This window comes from Pongo abelii, chromosome 8 (assembly GCF_028885655.2).
Source record: "Pongo abelii isolate AG06213 chromosome 8, NHGRI_mPonAbe1-v2.0_pri, whole genome shotgun sequence".
NCBI classification, from domain to species: domain Eukaryota; kingdom Metazoa; phylum Chordata; class Mammalia; order Primates; family Hominidae; genus Pongo; species Pongo abelii.
Genome location: NC_071993.2, coordinates 123,904,415 through 123,923,371, shown reverse-complemented (window position 1 = coordinate 123,923,371; position 18,957 = coordinate 123,904,415). Strand labels below are relative to the sequence as shown.

The following is an 18,957-nucleotide window of genomic DNA, read 5'->3' as shown; positions in this document are numbered from 1 at the left end:
CATACATATGCGTGTTTGTGTGTATATGTGTGACACACACACACACACAAACACACAGAGTCATCCTAGCCTTTGTACCAGATTTCAACTTGCCGCATTAGAACAGACCACACAGGTTCATCCTCTCACATGAAAAAAGCTGTGGTCAAGGCTGGGTGCAGTGGCTCACATCTGTACTATCAGCACTGTGGGAGGCTGAGGCAGAAGGATCGCTTGAGTCTAGGAGTATGAGACCAGCCTGGACAATGTGGCGAGACCTCATCTCTACAAAAAATACAAAAATAGCTGGGTGTGGTGGTATGCCTGGTAGTCCCAGCTACTTGAGAGGGTGAGGTGGGAAGATGGCTTGAGCCTGGGAGGTCAAGGCTGCAGTGAGCTGTGATCAGGCCACTGCACTCCAGCCTGGGTGACAGAGCAAGACCCTGTTTTAAAAAGTATGACCAGAGCCTCAGGACAGTCATCGCAGGGCTGATATGGCAAGGTTAAGGAGCTAAGCTCAGCCAGTGCATTCTGTGTATGCTGGTGTGGAATGGAGGCTGTGAAAGGGAGGATGTGACTGAGACCCTGGGGCTTCACATCAGGACCAGCATTTATATCGTCCTCCAAATCGAAATAATTGTGTTATCTCAAAGAAGATATCTGTTCAATATATCTGTTCAATCTATCTGATGGTTCTCAAATTTATAAAATCGAGAATTTAAATTTTGGAGTGTAAGTTCATTGGGGGAAAGATGGTCACATAAGCCTTGGTCAAATGCATGAGTTTTAATAGATCATGAAACCTCAGTATCTCAAACCCTTTAAAAATATGGCTTTGCAGGCTGGGCACAGTGGCTCATGCCTGTAATCCTAGCACTTTGGGAGGCCAAGGTAGGCGGATCTCCTGAGCTCAGGAGCTGGAGACCAGCCTGGGCAACATGGCGAAACCCTGTTTCTACTAAAAATACCAAAAATTAGCTGGTTTGGTGGTGCACGCCTATAGTCCCAGCTACTCGGGAGGCTGAGGCAGGAGAATCACTTGAGCCCAGGAGGCAGAGGTTGCAGTGAGCCAAGATCGTGCCACTGCACTCCAGCCTTGGTGACAGAGTGAGACCCTGTCTCAAATAAAAGAAAAAATGGCTTTGTTACTTTTATGCATATATAGTGACTGGATTTAGGCTGAAAAATATTTGGCCTTATAGAAGTCCTGTTTCCCTGAGCACATGAAAATGATATATGATTAACCTAGTGAAGCTCCAGCTAGTACAGCAGGGGCAGCTTCCATCTGTTAGGTTGCTTGTAAATATACAGGTACTCCTGAAGGGCTTGCGAATAGCGTGTTTCATTCCCCAGACAGGCACACTCCTAGGTAATTGTGTTTTTCCTATTCATTTGCTTAGTAAGTGCCTTTTCTCATAAATGCTGAAATAAAGCAACTCAGCCCCAGTTCAAATTACAACACATTTTGAATGACAGAGATCCAAAAGAATGAGATTTTATTCTCTGTTTTGTTACAAAATATAAAAGGTGAGTCCTGCCTATCTTATGGCATATAAAATATGGAAGGTGGGGTGCTTACCTCCTTCCTGAAAGGATCAATTAAGGCAATAATTGAAGGGTACTTGTTGATCAGATCCACATACAGGTCAACCATCTCCGCTCCATTTTTGTATGTGCCCATGATCACTTCATACTTTCCTTTATTCTGATATGTGTCAGGAACATATTAAAATAAGGGATAAACAATGAATTCATCAAATCCCAAAGATATGGTTCAGATTCCTTTTCGTTCATTTTATATGAGAGGTTATAAACAGGTTCTTTTCAGGGCACGTTGACCTGAGAAATCTGTCCATTCTACTTTAAATATCTTAAATATTAACCTGGGAAATCAAGTCACCATTCCTTTTGATGCCCTCTAGGGTTCTTCCCACAGACTTCAGATGGAGCCTCCTACACAAAACACCAAGAATTACAGAGTAGGAGGGGGATAATCTGTTAGACTTGGCTGCCTGGGTAGATGGACAATAACATAAATTCACAAAATAAGAATAGCAACGCTAACCTGCTCACTCACTAGACCCTACCATCTTTCAGCTCACATTGAATGAATAACTTGTCTCCTTTACTGTAAATATTCTAAAGCTTGAAAGCAAGGCTAGGCTTTTGATATACTAACAACCAGTGCGAAACATAATGTGATTTATGTGAGGCATTTCTTTCTCGGGTAGCATGTACTTTGTAGTAGTAACGATATTGTCCAGAAGGTAGAATTCTAGTGCAACATTCATTTGAAGTCTGGAAAGCCCCTAAGTCATTAAGTATAGAAGTAAACAGGGCTGAAGGATCTAGAATAGCCTTTCTGCAGAACAAAGCACCCTTCCTTTTAAGTCTATGTTCAGGGATGGTACCTGGGATATTTTGGCACTGGGAGGGAGGTGGAATGCAACAGAGTGGCTGTTTGGTTTGCTAATGCCTTCCTGCTGCTGCTAATAGAATGGATTCCATTGGAATTAAGCAGCTTCCTAAGAAGACCATAACTGAAGGGATTTCATACTTTTTTCACCCTCAAAAGCAGCAAGAACTTTTAACTTCTATAATGCAAAGCTTAAAAAACCCTATCTTGTCAGTGAGGAAATGCTAATGATTTTGAACTAACAATATTGTAAGAATTATCTGATATCAAGCTAATACATTTTACTGAATATAAGCAATAAATACCCATTCTAGTTAGCACCAGCAGTCAGTATATTCATAGTTCCTGGTATACGTTGCTGATGAAAACATGCAATTATTTTTCTTAATGGTATGCCTAGGAACCAATCATTATGTGAAGAATAGGAAATTACTTTAAATATTCTTTTATGTGCTTAGTTTCTTTAGAAAAGTAAAAGAACTTTTAGAAGTCAGCCAAAATTGAAGGTTCTTATATAGTGTTCAAAATTTCCTTTGAAAAGTTAACATCACAGTTAAAGCAGAATGCTATTTGGTCATGTCCCCTGAATTTGACATAAATTACCAAGTCACCATAAATGCTTGGCAATATGCTGGGCATTTCATAAAACGTAGACTCAGCATTTTTGTGTATTTGAAATTGGGAAGTGTATTAGTTTGTTCTCATGCTGCTAATAAAGACATACCTGAGACTGAGTAATTTGTAAAGGAAAGAGGTTTAATTGACTTACAGTTCCACATGGCTGAGGAGGCCGCACAATCATGGTGGAAGGTAAAGGAAGAGCAAAGTCATGTCTTACATGACAGCAAGCAAGAGAGAGTGTGTGCAGGGGAACTCCCCTTTATAAAACCATCAGATCTAGTGAGACTTATTCACTATCATGAGAATAGCATGGGAAAGACCCACCCCCATGATTCAGTTACCTCCCATGACACATGGGAATTATGGGAGCTACAATTCAAGATGCAATTTGGGTGGGGACACAGCCAAACCATATCAGGAAGTATATGTGTAAGACAGAAAACTAATAACTTTCCTAACATACCAGTTTCCCAAGTTTAAAGGTAAATTGCTATTGTATTACCCTGAGGAAGTAAAGACTAGCAAGTTGCTTGTTTTTTGTTTTGTTTTGTTTTGAGATGGAGTTTCACTCTTGTTGCCAGGCTGGAGTGCAATGGCATGATCTTCGCTCACTGCAACCTCCGCCTCCTGGGTTCAAGCGATTCTTTTGCCTTAGCCTCCCGAGTAGCTGAGATTACAGAAGCCCACCACCACGCCCAGCTCATTTTTTGCCTTTTTTATAGAGGGGGGGGGGGGGTTTCACCATGTTGGCCAGGCTGGTCTTGAACTCCTGACCTCAGGTGATCTACCCACCTCGGCCTCCCAAAGTGCTGGGATTACAGGCGTGAGCCACCATGCCCGGCCGACTAGGATGTTTTTTAATGAACCTGTTTTTCACTCTCTTTTTAGAATCTTTCTCTTCAGGTGGGTGGTCCCCAGGTGGAGTCTCATCGCATCACTAAAGCTCTGTCCTCCTAACCCAGGCTGTGGATAACACTGTGATGTGTTTAGTTGGATAAAAACATCTTCTTCATAAACTTCAATAACTTGGAAATTTTTTTATATTTAAAAAGTCACAGCATAAATTCTAAGAACTACATGTCTGGAAGGGCCTATCACGTCATAAGTTAAAACTCATCCAGTTTTTAGGCTCGACAAATTCAGCATTTATCAACCAAATGCAGTTTGTTAAATTATTTTTCAGTAGCTTTCAGGATTGCAATGTAAGTAACCCATTTTACTCATCTTTATTGAAGAATTTCTATATATAATAATGACATTTTCTATTTAAAAAATTTTATGGTTATGTTCTGTGGTCATTAGCTAATTTGGTTTTCTCAGTTCCATTTATATTTGGATCCTTCACACAATATTAATAAAAAACAATAAGATCTGTTTGGACAATATTCAGATAAGCTCTTTTTTTCTGAGTTCTAATTTAAAAATCATGGATCTCAATAGGAAGTGAATGTTCTGAAGTGGAAACTTACGTAGTCCATCAGCTCATGTCCAGCACAGTTGATAGCTAGATGCAGATTTGTTCCCAGTTCTAGCCCCAGGTTTGCACAGATTTCCTGTATTAGAAGCAGTGGCTGTTCTATGGAGTCACAGTTAATGGTTAAACAGCCAAGATGGGACATCTTGCCAGTGATCTGCTGCAAGATCAAGAGACAATGATGCATGTCAATACAGCACATTAAGGATCTTGGCGCTTCCTATGATAAGCATGGTTTATGATCAGCTATAGCTCTGCAAAGATCAGTCCTTTGATTCTCAGTCCTACTTAGGATTGATTCACATGACTTAGGGCATATGATTCCCCTGCAGTATCTGGGAGTAATTTTCTTACTCCTGAGGTTCCAAGTTTGGCCTGAGAAAAGCACACTTTTCTCTCTTTAGTGTGTCTGTGTTCTGTGTTTATGGACGCTGCCATTCCTTGTACATGGGGCTAGCCTGAGTCACAACCACCCGGTTGGTGAATCTCCAGGCCCTCCCTGTAAATGTCCACCCTGTCTGTCTCTAGCTCTGCCAGTCCTTTTCCTCCAAACCTGCTCTTTCCTATGTTGTTTTCTTCTAGATAAATGCAGCCATTAAAAGCATAACCCTCCTTCAGGAAAAGTTTCATTTCTTTATTTGTTTTGAGATAGTGTCTTGCTCTGTCACCCAGGCTGGAGTGCAGTGGCTTGAACGTGGCTCTGCAGCCTCGACTTCCCCAGGCTCAAGTCATCCTCCTTTCTCAACCTCCTGAGGAGCTGAGACTACAGGCATGTGCCACCACACCTGGCTTTTTTTTTTTATTTTTTGTAGAGACAGGGTCTCACTGTGTTGCCCAGGCTGGTCTTGAAGTCTTGTGCTCAGCACTCCCAAAGTGCTGGGATTACAGGCGTTGGCCACTTTAAAAGGATTGAAGACTTCCACTAAGAGGATGCAATACTGAAAATGGATTTTAGTGGAAGATGATTTCAGGACCCACATAACCCCAAGGAAAGACAGCTACTGCAAAGTCAGCCTTGATGTGCCCTCGCCATAAATTGCCACTATGCAATTATAAATTGAAGCAATATCAATGAATCTGAGGGCTTAAGGTAAGGGGTGTGTGTGTGTGCACCAAACTCAACAACAAACATGAACCCGGGAATGAATGTTCTGTTTTGACTGGTGATAGCACTATTTTAATGTCAATGAGAGGAAACTTTTATTTGGCAAACAAAGGAATAGTTGGGGAGATTTTTGTCCAGCAATTGAGTTTTGTTACAGAGCCTTCTAAACTATGAAAGCATCACTTACTTGGTGCTTACTAAATGCCAGGTACTGTTCTAAGCACATTACATAAAGTAAATACATTTACTCCTTACATCATACAAAGATATTATGATCTCCATTTTACAGAGTTAAGTAAGTTAGACCAGATTTTAATCCAGGCAATTTAGCACCAGAGTTTATACCCCTAATTCTTGTGTGGCTGCCTCTCTGGAATCTATAGACTGTTTCTAACGGGGAAAAAAAAAATAGTAGTAAAGCTCATTACAGGGAGGGCTGATGTTGGTCTAAGTTTCCCAGCATGCAGAGAACCACCTGCTGGAATGAAGGAACAGCACTGAGAATTGGTGGCTTGTTTACCATCTCCACCTCTTGCAAGGCCTAATATTAGAAGGCTGTGCTCATTCCAACATATACAAACTGTTGACAGGATTTTACTTACTGCTGTATGTGTTCATACATTTCTCTTCTCTCTCCTAATCTTGAAAAGAAACTTCATTTTTTTATCTTTGCCATGTCTTCTCCCTTCTTTCCTAGCCCCTCTTCTTTTGACTTCAGCCGACTCTCACGTACCTAACATCAGGGTGGGGCAAGGATTGTTCGCTCACAAAGCAAAGCAAATACTGCAGATGTGAGCAACCTTCACCCGTGTGCATGCTCTTCAAAGTTCTTATTGGCTCTTCTATTTATATTGTTGAAAGTTTAGGCTATAATAGATACATCTATCAGAGCACTCACAATCACCAACATGACTGACAGATCAAGTTCAGCTGGTCTCCCAAGGCTCCTGAAGCCAGCGCAGCCAGTTTTGACAAGGCGGACTGTTTGCCTCACTTTCCTGGCAAAATGGGAGTTCCTGCAATGGTTCGTCAGAAATGACGCTTCAGTGCCTTTGGGGGACCAGATGGAAGGAATAGCCATCTTTCTGTGCTTCTTGTTTTTCTCTTTGTTAATAATAAAATGTAAAACATCCTATGTGCCTTTCAGCTAGTTGTCAGAGAGATTCGACTTCCCAAACACTTCCCCTATAGGGTCCAATGTAACCCTACGTCTCATAAATACTTCCTAGCCCTATGAGATTCCAGATGGTCAGACAGCTGCTGCCAGCGATGGACAGGCAGCCTGTTGCTGGAAGGCAGGGGCAGCATGATACTGCAGCTCTGGGGGTGCCTGGAGCAATATCACTATATGGTTTCCATTTGCCTCAGTCCTGGTCTTGGAGCAAAAAGTGACTATGGAAGATAAAAAGGGACAGGAAATCTATAAACAGTGTCATATGGAAGGATGGTAAACAATATATAGACTTACTTGACCTCTTTTGCTTCCATCATGCCCTTTTTTTGTCTCTGCTTTTGGAGGAGAGGGCTGTGGAGCAGAAGATAAAAATATATCACCTGGAATTTTTAGCATGGTTGTGGCAGCAAGCAAAGCTTCCTGCTCTGAGACCTGACCAGCCACACTGAATCTCACACGTGTGCACACACACACGCACACACACGCACTCATGCACATAGGGATGATTCCAGCCACTCCCTACTTTATATGCCACAAACTATTTCTCAAATTCAGGAATGTGTTTCCTTTAGTTCATCCTTACCCTCTGCCCCCAGTCACATATATGGGGTGTGTATACAGATTCATGCATTTCTGTGCATAGAAATAATGTGTTATTCACACATATATCATGAACTCCTGCTGTGTGCAGGCACCTTTTTTCTGCAGGAGGATACAAAGTCCCCTCCTTAGGGCTTAACCCCACTGTGGGATTTGCTTTTACAGGCCCAACATACTGTTTTGAATATTCTCAGAGTGCAAACACTTTCTCCTGCAGGATAGTTTTGACTTTGATTTGAAACAGTCAAAGGTCATTAAATCTGGTGAGTCTGGTGGGTGTAGTGCCATGAAGTTAAGAGCAAAGGTAATTCCCAAAGAGGCATTCCCACTTTGGGGGTACTGGGTGCATATTATTGCAAGGATCTAATCTTTTAAAGGATGCACTTTCGTGCTCAGTGTGTACTGGCTCTGTAAGCTGAGGCAGGATTGTCAAGCATAGGTATGGTTCACACTCAAGTATATGCACATACGGTACCCTGAACAGAAGGGCAAAGGGAAGTCATGTGATGTGATCAGGGGACGATCTCAGTGATTACTGGCTCCAATTCAGAATGGCGAACATTAAAGAACAGTCTTGGTTTGCATTATTATTGGATTTCTCATGTTTTTTATGCCCCCTCGTTGAGACTTTTAAACTGCCTGAGGACAGGAAGTATGTTTTTATCTCCTTTTGCACCTAGCACAGGGCCTTGCAACAGCAAAAAATAACCAGGGAAAAAAACAACCCGTAACATCTTTCCGTCTACCTTACTAAGAGTAAGCTGTTACATAATGGAAGTCAAAATCTCCAGCCCCACCTCTACCCCTTCTCTTTTAAAGACAGGGTCTCACTCTGTCACACAGGCCGGAGTACAGTGGCATAGTCATATCTCATTACAGCCTCAAACGCCCGAGCTCAAACAATCCTTCTGCCTCAGGCTCCCGAGTAACTGGGAGGACAGGTGTGCACCGCCATGCCTGGCTAATTTTTTTTTTTTTTTTGGTAAATATTTTTGTAGAGACAGGGTCTCACTATGTTGCCCAGGCTGGCAGCCTTTTTAATCATAAAAAAATGCAATGTATTCTAGAATGGCTGTTCTCAGACTAAGTGGATTTAAAAATGGCTAAAAACTGAAACAAATACAATCTTTCCTTAATAAGAATTAGGCTACTCAGGAGTTCCTAGGGAGAGTGAGTTATGCCCAAATAAATCTGGCATGATGTAATCTGCTAATCTATGCCACCAGCCAAATAATGTCATCAGGAACTATCACTCTATTACTAAAACAAAGCATGGTGATTGCAGTAACCCTGGTTCCACTCCTATCATCTCCTGTTCTAAGACCGTGGCTTTAGCTAAGGTTATCTATAGACATCTTTGGGTTGGGGCCTGCATGAGAAAACATACCATTTCTTCAGCATTTTTTTTCTCAAAATAGATTTAAATTAAGACTTAATAGAAGAATTGTGGTAATGTTGGGAATGATCTGTTATCACTGTAATCACTGGGAAGGATTAAACATCTTTCTATATTCAATTACTATGCTATCAATAGCTATCCTTTATTAGGAGCCCAGCAATTCAGCGTTCCTCCCATACAGGCTTTTTTTTTTTTTTTTTTTAATGGGACAGGATCTCCCTCTGTCACCCAGGCTGGAGTGCAGTGGCGTGATCAGAGCTCACTGCAGCCTCAAACTCCTGGGCTCAAGCAATCCTCCCACCTCAGCCTCCCAAGTGGCTGGGACCACAGACACATGCCACCACACTGGACTAATTTTTGTGGAGACAAGGTCTCGCTATGTTGCCAGGCTGGTCTTGAACTCCTGGCCTCTCCACCTCAGCCTCCCACAAGTGCTGGGATTATAGGCATGTGCTACCACACTTGGCCAAGGCAGGCAGTTAAAAATTGTCCAGATGAGGAAACCAGTGCATTGACAGGATAGGTAAGAGGCTCACAGTGGCAGCTCATAAGGCAGAGCCAAAATAGAAACCAAATCTGTTGCTTCAAAGATTGTGCTCTTTCTACTACACTACATAATCTTTAAACAACTTAAACTTTGTGACTTCAACAGCATAGTGATGGTTTTTGATATCTGAACTTTCTCTAAGTGCTTTACTGCTTTTCCTTCAAACATGAATGAACTAGTTGGAGCTATTACTAAGAATCCCACTGCAGCTTCCAAACGTGTAACATCACATGGAAAGTCAACAGAAATGTGATCCCTGCTTCACACTATTGATATAAAGGCCAGGTGAAATTAACATATAAATAAATCTTTGAAACTATAAAAATGTTTGAAGAAAACATATTCTGTGATTTGAGGGCAGTTTAGCATCTGATTAAGATCATGGATTCTGAGTTTGAATGCCAGCTTGGCCACCTACGACCTGGGGGGTCTTGGGTGAGTGCTGGGCCCAAGGTTCTTAATCTATGTAATAGGGGTAATAATAGTACCTACCTATACAGTTATGCAGACTGAATGAGTTAAAGTATTAAAGCACTCAGGATGGTATGTAGTAAACTTAAAAAAATACTTGTGGATTATTAGTATTCCAGGAAGAGGGAGCCCCTTATGAAACAAGGCACACAAAGCAACAGCCTTCAAGCAGGCTTCCTCAGCCTTGGCGCTATTGACATTTGGGGCTGGATCACCCCGCTGTGGGGGCCACCCTGTACATTGCAGGGCACTCAGTAGCAGCTCTGATGCCTGCTTACAAAATGTGGTCAGAACCCTCCTTCCAAGCCAAGGCCACTACAAATGTCTCCAGACTTGCCAAATGTCCCCTGGGCAAAATCATTGCTGGTTGAGAGTCACTGCCTTAAAAGAACAGGTTGCTGCATTTCACTTCATCAAAAAATTTTAAAAAGCGGTATGACTCCATATCATACAATTTAAAGGCAGGCAACATGATACAGGAAAATAGGTCTACTGTATATAAAGAATTGGCTGGGTGTGGTGGCTCACGCTTGTAATCCCAGCACTTTGGGAGGCCGAGGCAGGCGGATCACAAGGTCAGGAGTTCGAGACCTTGGAGCCTGCCCAAGACAGTGAAACCCTGTCTCTACTAAAAATACAAAAATTAGCTGGGCATGGTGCTGGGCTCTGTAACCCCAGCCACTCATGAGGCTGAGGCAGGAGAATTAATTGAACCCGGAAAGCAGAGGTTGCAGGGAGCCGAGATCGCGCCACTGCACTGCAGCCTGGGAGACAGAGCTAGACTCTGACTCAAAAAAAAAATAAATAAATAAAATAAATAAAGGAGTAAATCCCTTATTATGTAAAGAATTCCTAGATATCAATAAAAGATAAACACCTCAATGAAAAGGGCAAAGAAGTAAAGCAATTTGCAGACTGATTTGTGCATAATTTTTTGTATTATTTTAAACACTGTTCTCTGTTGTGTATTTATCTTTTCTTCCCCTCCAGGGACAGAGTCTCGCTCTGTTGCCAGGTTGGAGTACAGTGGTACGATCTTGGTTCACTGCAACCTCTGCCTTCCGGGTTCAAGTGATTCTCCTAACTCAGCCTCCCGAGTAGCTGAGATTACAAATGTGCACCACCACACCCAGCTAATTTTTGTATTTTTAGTAGAGACGAGGTTTTGCCATATTGGCCAGGCTGATCTTGAACTCCTGACCTCAAGTGATTTGCCTGCCTCAGCCTCCCAAAGTGCTGGGATTACAGGTGTGAGCCACTGCGCCTGAACTATCTACTTATTAATTTTTTTAAAAAGCCTGGAAGGCCACACTCAATTTTTAACGGCAGTTCCCTTTAGAGAAGGGACTGTACTGAGGGTGGTAGTCTGTAGGAGGTGGTTGTGGGTGGGTAGCTCTATCAGTATTTGAATTTTCACAAGAACATTCATGAGCTACTTGTGTAATCACAAAGTAAATAAAACATTTAAAAGACAAAATGTCAGGAAAGATTTTGGAATTCAAGAAAAAAATTTTTTTTTGAGACGGAGTTTCATTTTTGTTGCCCAGGCTGGAGTGCAATGGCACGATCTTGGCTCACTGCAACCTCTGCCTCCTGGGTTCAAGTGATTCTCCTGCCTCAGCCTCCCGAGTAGCTGGGATTACAGGCACCTGCCACAATGCCCAGCTAATTTTTTTGTATTTTTGGTAAAGACGGGGTTTCACCATGTTGGCCAGACTGGTGTTGAACTCCTGACCTCAGGTGATCCACCTGCCTTGGCCTCCCAAAGTGTTGGGATTACAGGCATGAGCCACCGCGCCCAGCTGAAAAACTTTTAAAAGAAATTTAGAAGGATGAATTGTAGAATGCTCAGGTGGGTTTCCTTCACCTGCTGTGACACAACCAACACCAGGTATGGCTTCCTGTGGCACCGGCTCCTGATGCAGCGTGTTTCATGTTACACTTGTTTACTCTTCACAGTCACCCTCATGACTTGGGTACTGATCATCTCCATTTTATAGATGAGGAACCCGAGGCAGAGAGGCTATGGAATTGGCCCAAGGTCACGGAGTTATGAATGGCAAAGCAGAGTGCAACATCAGAGCTAACTTGTCCAAGTCTGAGTCTCTACAGGCTGGTCACCCAGAAAAGAAGCTGGCCTCCTGAAAAGCAGCATGGAAACCAGCTCCAGCCTGGAATTGCTCAAAGCAATTCTGATCAACTGCAGGGATTGGGCCCCAGCCAGCCAACCCCCATCCCGGCAGGGGAGGGGCCCATGCCCCCTGCCTGCAGTCACACTCAGTGCTGGTGAGACAGAGTTAAAACCAGAGTGCCTCCATGTTACACTGCTATTGTATCCCAGCCCCATCCTACTGGGTCCTCAGCCCTACTGCTTCCTAATCACGCAGCTTAAAAGCCTCAGGCTAAATGCAATGTGGGATCCTGGATTGGATCCTAGAACAGAAAAAGGACATTAGTAGAAAAACCAGTGAAATTTGAATCAAGTCTGGAGTTAGTTATTACTAGTGTACCATTTTGGTTTCTTAGTTTTGACAAATGTACCATGTAATATATCATTAACATTGGAGGAAACTGGGTGAGAGGTATTCCAAAATAAAAGGTGTGTGTGTGTGTGTGTGTGTGTGAAGCCCCACAGACAAGGATTGGGTCCCTCTCCTGGCCTCAGCCCTGCCATGTCACTGTGCACTGCCCATTTGGAACATGATGGGACAACTGGTGACTCATATGCCTGCGTCTGTGACTGCCCCTAAGAGGGCTGCTCTGCCAGGGGCCCTTGTTTGCTCAACACCAGGATCCTAATGCAGGCACAAGAGTCTGTGCCCTCATTCCTTCAAGCTGCCTCTCATGTCCTGGGGGCCACATCCTTTCTTTCTTAGTAAATCCTAAGGGATGATCTTAGCACAAAGCCAGTTGCCCCAGAAATTGAAATGAGATTGTTAAGTACCATCAGAGGCTGGATCCACAGCCACTGAGGACATGGATACACTTGGTTCATGGGGGAAACCCAAAGCCAATAAATACATTCTCCATATCAACCATAATTGATTTAATTCCAAATGAACTACAAGTTGGATGCTAGAAGGTGTCTAAGTGTCAGTAAGTAGATACCATAGAATCTCTTTACATACCATTTCAATTATTTTGTTGATATGTTTCTGAATTTCCATAAGCATCTCGACACCCTGTAAGTAGAACAACCATGATCTTCCACGGTTGCAGACTAGAAAATTTAAGTATAAAAACTTATAACACATGTGGCTATTTCTAACTCAGAGTATTTGTAGAGTCCCTGATTAGCGGATGATATGCTCTACAAAATCAGTAGATTAAATGTTAATCTTCACCCCAGTTTTCAATGGGTTGAATGGGAATGAGAGGTTCTTCTCCCTCAGTAGCTTCTCTTCGACCTTTCAGAACTGACTGGTTCAGTTGCTGGATCAAGTTAACTTCATCCTCTTTTATGGTCTCTGGACCAACCTGGACAACTTTCTTCTTCTTTTTTATTTTTTGTTTTTATTTTTTGAGATGGAGTTTCACTCTGTTGCCCAGGCTGGAGTGCAGTGGCATGATCTCGGCTTACTGCAAACTCCAAATTGTTCAAGCAATTCTCTTGCCTCAACCTCCCAAGTAGCCGGGATGACAGGCGTGCACCACCATGCCTGGCTAATTTTTGTATTTTTAGTAGAGACGGGGTTTCGCCATGTTGGCCAGGCTGGTCTCGAACTCCTGACCTCAGGCCATCCTCCCATCTTGGCCTCCCAAACTGCTGGGATTACAGGCGTGAGGCACCATGCCTGGCCAACCTAGACAACTTTCCCACAATACATGTCACAGATCACCAGGGTAGTCTGGATTAGAGTGGCTGAATCAGTATAAATCTACTGTCCCTTAAAAAGTAGAAAAGTATGTTGTGATGATGAGATCTGCATACAAAGACCTGATAAAGAATGGCATTCCTCGTGCTCTGGTATGCCAACAGCTCAACAGATACTAACTAAAGGAAAGATCCTGACACCAGGATCTGAATACGATCTGACAGATGATAAGCCAGATATAAATCCTAGTCTTCTGCAACTGATAAACTGTAAGGCAATAACTATTTTAAGAAAGAATTCTTTATCATGAAAAATCTTGATTTTTTTTTTCTTACTGATTTCCACTAAGATAAAATATCACTCAACTTATTACTGGAGGGGGCCTGGGGAAAGCTTTCTGTACTTTTTTAGAAAGCATCTCCTATAGATCATGAACCTTTGGTCATCATAAAGATTTAAAGAGGCATATTGACTCTTTCAGGCTACTGAGGAGCGGTATAGACCCTTGCACACCTCTGAGTGGTGAACATGCAACTTGAGATTTATTCACTCCACAAATATGCACTAAAAGTCTCATAGGTGCCAGGCAAGTCCTGGAGTTCTTACTTAACAGAGTGGGCTGCTAGGAAGTGCTAGCTTTCACTTGCTGCTGCCATAGGGCACAGTGCAGAGTAAATAAAGATGTCCCCAAATAACAACCTTCCAGCACTTTCTAGGTCTGCAGAGTTTCTCAGCTATGGCTTCTCTGTGAGTCACCAGCATGAGCCAATGCTGTAACGAAACCAGACATCTAAGGTGCTCTACATGTGCTCCCTTTGGTTTGAGGTCTTTCTTCCCACTTCTCTGATTTCCTAAAATATTTTTTTCTCATTTTATCTTTAATTCCCTCTCCCTTGGTGTCACAAGGGAGCTCCCCTAAAAGTTCATCAATGATGGAGTATTTTTTTTTTTAGAAAAGGTAATTTGAGATAATGTAAGGTACTTGTTTGGTTGTTAATTCAGGATGGGGTATACAAATCACTTCTTTCATTAAATTTAGCTTCCCAGATGATGACTTCCCACAGCTGACCAGCGATACCATCAGCAAAGGCATAGATAGCGTTGTTGGCTGTTCCTGAAATAGGGGGAAAACGAGGGAAAATGAGAAACAGGGTTCATCCATATTGAGATACTCATGGCTCCTTTTAATGGAACTTCACAGATACTAACCTGATTGTGCTTCAGTAGAGTGATACTTAAGTACAGAGGTTTATTAAGCAGCATGGCACAGGCTTTGGCAACAGCTAGTGACACGGCCCCTATGGCCATACTGCCACTGAGTACAGGCTCAACAGGCTCTGCAGGCGCAATAGGTTTCTCCGTAATAGTATCCTTCCTCCCTGGAGGGAGAAATATTGAGAGTAAGACTGTATTTCTAAACGCTTTATTTACAGATGGAAAGACCCAGGATAAAGAAGGGATGAAAGCCGAGGCTGGGAACAATAAATGCTCCACCTCAACCCCCAAGAAGTTTTCTGTTTGGTTTTGCTTAAGATTCTCAAATAATCATTAGCCATGGATTTTGCCTGTCTAAGACGTTTTAAGCCATTTAATATTAATTCCTTCATCAATCATATGAGGTAGATATTTTTATTCTACATTTACATATACATAAACTGGGGCTTAGAGGGGTTAAAAGACTTGCCCAACATGTAACAGAAAGTAGATAGAGGATTTGAACTGTCTTTAAATTTCAAATCCTTTGTTTTTCTATATTTCACCATAGCTGCCGCACACTCAACTTTCTGCTGAACATCTCTGCGTGAATATATCTAAATTGCTGTCTTTCTCATCAACACCAAACCAATGCCTCGTTCTGTGTTGTTTACGATCTTTAGCAGTGCCTTTCAGATCCAATCATTGACCCAGATTCCTTACCCATCTTTCACTAGAATATGTTCTCAGCCTCCCTGTCTCATGAGGTCCGGACAGAGTCTACATATATCTCTAGTGTTCCTCTTGTCCTTTCCTCCACAGCTGCCGATGTGGTTCAGGTCCCCAGTCGAGATAAGATATTTCAGCACCTCATGCTTAATGAGCGCTTAGCAAATAGCTGTGCCCTCCCACTTCTTCCCTTAAGTTCCACGTTCTATCAGTCAAAAGCAACCACCAAATGAACATCCATGTTGGTCTCTACTTATAACTCAGTAGTGGCCATCCCACCCTCCCAAGGGAAGATTACTCAAACATAATTCTTTTGTCTTGGGGCAAATCTCTTCACCTCTCTGGGCCTCAGCATCTGGATCTATGAAATAAGGTACCCTGCCTCCCTAGTCTCTTTGGTCCCTTCCTGGTTCTGGTGCTTTCTTACTCAATGGAACCCGCATTAATTGGGTGTATGGTTCGTGCCTGGCATCATGCTAGATATGGGCAATGGCAAGTGGAATAAACATGATTCATGCCCTCAAGGAGCATGTTCTAGTTCAGCAGACACACAAAACCCTGTTGTTATACCAAGAGCAGCTTCAGAATGAACAGTACTGCAGGGGCTGAGGTTAGCAATCTGTTGGAAGGCATGGAGCAAGGGCAAATTGAAGTGATAATTTGTATTATTTGCTTTAAAATAAAGTTTTGTAAAGAAAATGTGTATTTTACATAGGATTGAGAAAATGTTGGTTGTTCATATCAAAGGAATCAAAACTCTAAGATCTGGAGTGGCTTTTGGATTAGCTAATGGAAATTTTGAAAGGAGGTGAAAGGTCTCCCATGCCATCCCCTCCCACTCTACCCCCACTTGGCACTGCTCAATGCATCTTATTTAATAATAAGTATTTATCACCTCTGGGTGACAAACTGTTTTATTTTACAAATAAAAATGGAGAGTGGGATGGGGGCAAAATCTTTGAGTGAGGATGTAGCATAGGATGGATGGCTTTTGGCCGTGAGCCCAAATTGGGTCTGTAGCCAAGAGACTCAGAAAGGCAGTCCAGGCTTCAGCCTTTCTTCCTCACACATTTGTTACTAACGACTCTGCAAGATAAGTCACCAACCAACCTGGCTTTTGCCCCTTTTTTTTGGTAGGAGGTGGAGGGGGTGGTGGTGGTGGTACTGGAGGTAGAGGTGTAGGCACTGTTGAGTATTCCAGGCTCTTTTCCAATTCTTTTCTCTCCTTATCTTCTTGAACTTTACTTGCGAAGAATATCCTTAATGGCAAGAAAATATGGCTTTACAGTGGGATATTTAGGAATATCACTCTGTGATTTTGGTCATATTTTAGAGATGACCCCATATATTTCAATAAATAACTGCTTTTCGGCTACTTAAGAACAAATCAACTTTAATTTTCAAAGCCAGTAAACAATGATGCTGTTATAAAACTGCATTCAAGAACTGAAATTCATTTTGGCATGGAAATAAATGTTTAAAGATTTCAAGTGCTCATTTTAAAATTATTTGAGCACCCTGGGTTTGCATTTTTAGAGTAAAACTTGAAGATGTAATTTTATTGTGGGTTACAGTATTTCCTTTTTGTATAAATGACCATCAGAAAACAAATGTGTCAAGAATAGAGTGAAATACAGCATATAAATATAGAGGACTTCCTTTCTTTTTTCTTGACACTTAAGATTAATATTTTTAAAAAAACTTTTGGAAATCCCACTTAAATGCATTTATGTAAAATTTCAGCACCCCAAAATAAAAAGAAGAGGCTAAAAGCTTCTATAGGCAAAAAACCAGGCAAATAAAAAACAAAGACATAGGAATCAGACTTGCATCAGATTAATAATCCAGATGCCAGTGGGGCAATGCCTTTAAAGTACGAGACAAATTGATTTCAACAGAGAATTCCATACTCAGCTAAACTATCAACCATGGGGGCAAAGTATCAACATTCCCACACATAAAATAACTAAGAAACTTTACATCCCATATACCCTTTCTCATTCTCACTTTTAAAGGATACGATCCAGCAAATCATGAAAGAAAAGAATGTGGGTTCCAGAAACAGGAGAACAATGAAGTTTTTATGGCATCTCTGTAGTTGGTCTACAGAAGAACCAGTCCAGATGGGTGGTTTGGGGAGGGAAAATGCCAGGAAAAAAAGGAGTGTAATAAAATATAAGATGTAACTGAGAGCTTGAGAAAAAAATAATAAATAAATTAAGAAAATGATAATAGCACATGAAGGGGGAAAAAGGGAATAGAGGAATAGCATTCAGAAACTCTAAGAAAACCCAAAACTATTCAAAAAAGTTTCTTGGCTGGGCGCAGTGGCTTATGCCTCTAATCCCAGCACTTTGGGAGGCCGAGGCAGGTGGATCACTTGAGGTCAGGAATTCTTGACTAGCCTGGCCAACATAGTGAAAACCCATCTCTACTAAAAATACAAAAATTAGCTGGGCATGGTGGTGGCAAGTGCCTGTAATCCCAGCTACTTGGAGGCAGAGGCAGGAGAATAGCTTGAACCTGGGAGGTGGAGATTGCGGTGAGCCGAGATCATGCCACTGCACTCCAGCCTGGGTGACAGAGGAAGACTCCATCTCAAAAAAAAAAAAAAAAAAAAAAAAAAAAAAGGTTTCTTTTACAAAGGTCATTTTCTTACTCTGAAGCAAACTAAAATGTTATATACAATTAAGTAAGTGATAAAGCTTAAGAATAGAGAATCCAATTGACCTTCTATTGGCCAAGGGGTTGTGGCATTGGACCTGCACAAACAGGAAAACGATTCTAACTCACTACTTGGTTGGGCAATGAAGAACATTTCCATAGCCCTAGTAAATGCTTCCTTGTTAGCGTGTTTGAGTCAACCTATGGGCAAAGCATGGGAGACTTAGTTGTGGCTGGAGGACGGAATGTAAGTGTCAGCTGTTGTGACTAAATAAAAGGATATGAGGAGCTCACAGGTGGCATGTGACAGGTGGGCAGAAGAAAAAGGCATCCTCTGGATTCATAATCGGATTCTTTTTCTGAGAAGCTTTTTACTAAGTCTTAGGAAAGCTCTATACATGAAAAGAGACCGAAAAGCCCTATGTAGTGTTACATAGTAAGGTGTTAACTACATGGTTTTCAGGAGAAAAACAAATTTTATGCTAAATGTTGCTGCTTTCACATACGCTTTGTAAACTGATTTCCCAATTCTATAGATTTGACAGACTCATTTTATTGGCAGGTGAAATGGAAAGATAATGGACATGTATTTGGACTTGATTTTTTTTTTTTGAGACGGAGTCTCGCTCTGTTGCCCAGGCTGGAGTGCAGTGGCGCCATCTCGGCTCACTGCAAGCTCCGCCTCCCGGGTTCACGCCATTCTCCTGCTTCAGCCTCCCCAGTAGCTGGGACTACAGGCGCCCGCCACCATGCCCGGCTAATTTTTTGT

At 42.1% G+C, this 18,957-nt stretch overlaps 1 protein-coding gene across 2 annotated transcripts in view; it reads right to left on the bottom strand.

Moving 5' to 3' along the window:
• The window catches only part of ENO4 (enolase 4), a 46,992-nt gene that overhangs the window by 9,212 nt on the left and 18,823 nt on the right, over positions 1–18,957 (bottom strand). The window contains exons 4-10 of one of the 2 annotated variants that reach the window (XM_054522927.2): positions 16,635–16,783; positions 14,811–14,980; positions 14,584–14,715; positions 12,915–12,968; positions 7,064–7,120; positions 4,486–4,650; positions 1,559–1,684 (exon numbers count right to left, since the gene is read on the bottom strand). In XM_054522927.2, the coding sequence (XP_054378902.2) occupies positions 1,559–1,684; positions 4,486–4,650; positions 7,064–7,120; positions 12,915–12,968; positions 14,584–14,715; positions 14,811–14,980; positions 16,635–16,783 (853 nt within the window). The remainder of the gene's footprint in view (positions 1–1,558; positions 1,685–4,485; positions 4,651–7,063; positions 7,121–12,914; positions 12,969–14,583; positions 14,716–14,810; positions 14,981–16,634; positions 16,784–18,957) is intronic. The other variant, XM_054522928.2, reaches the window with a different exon arrangement.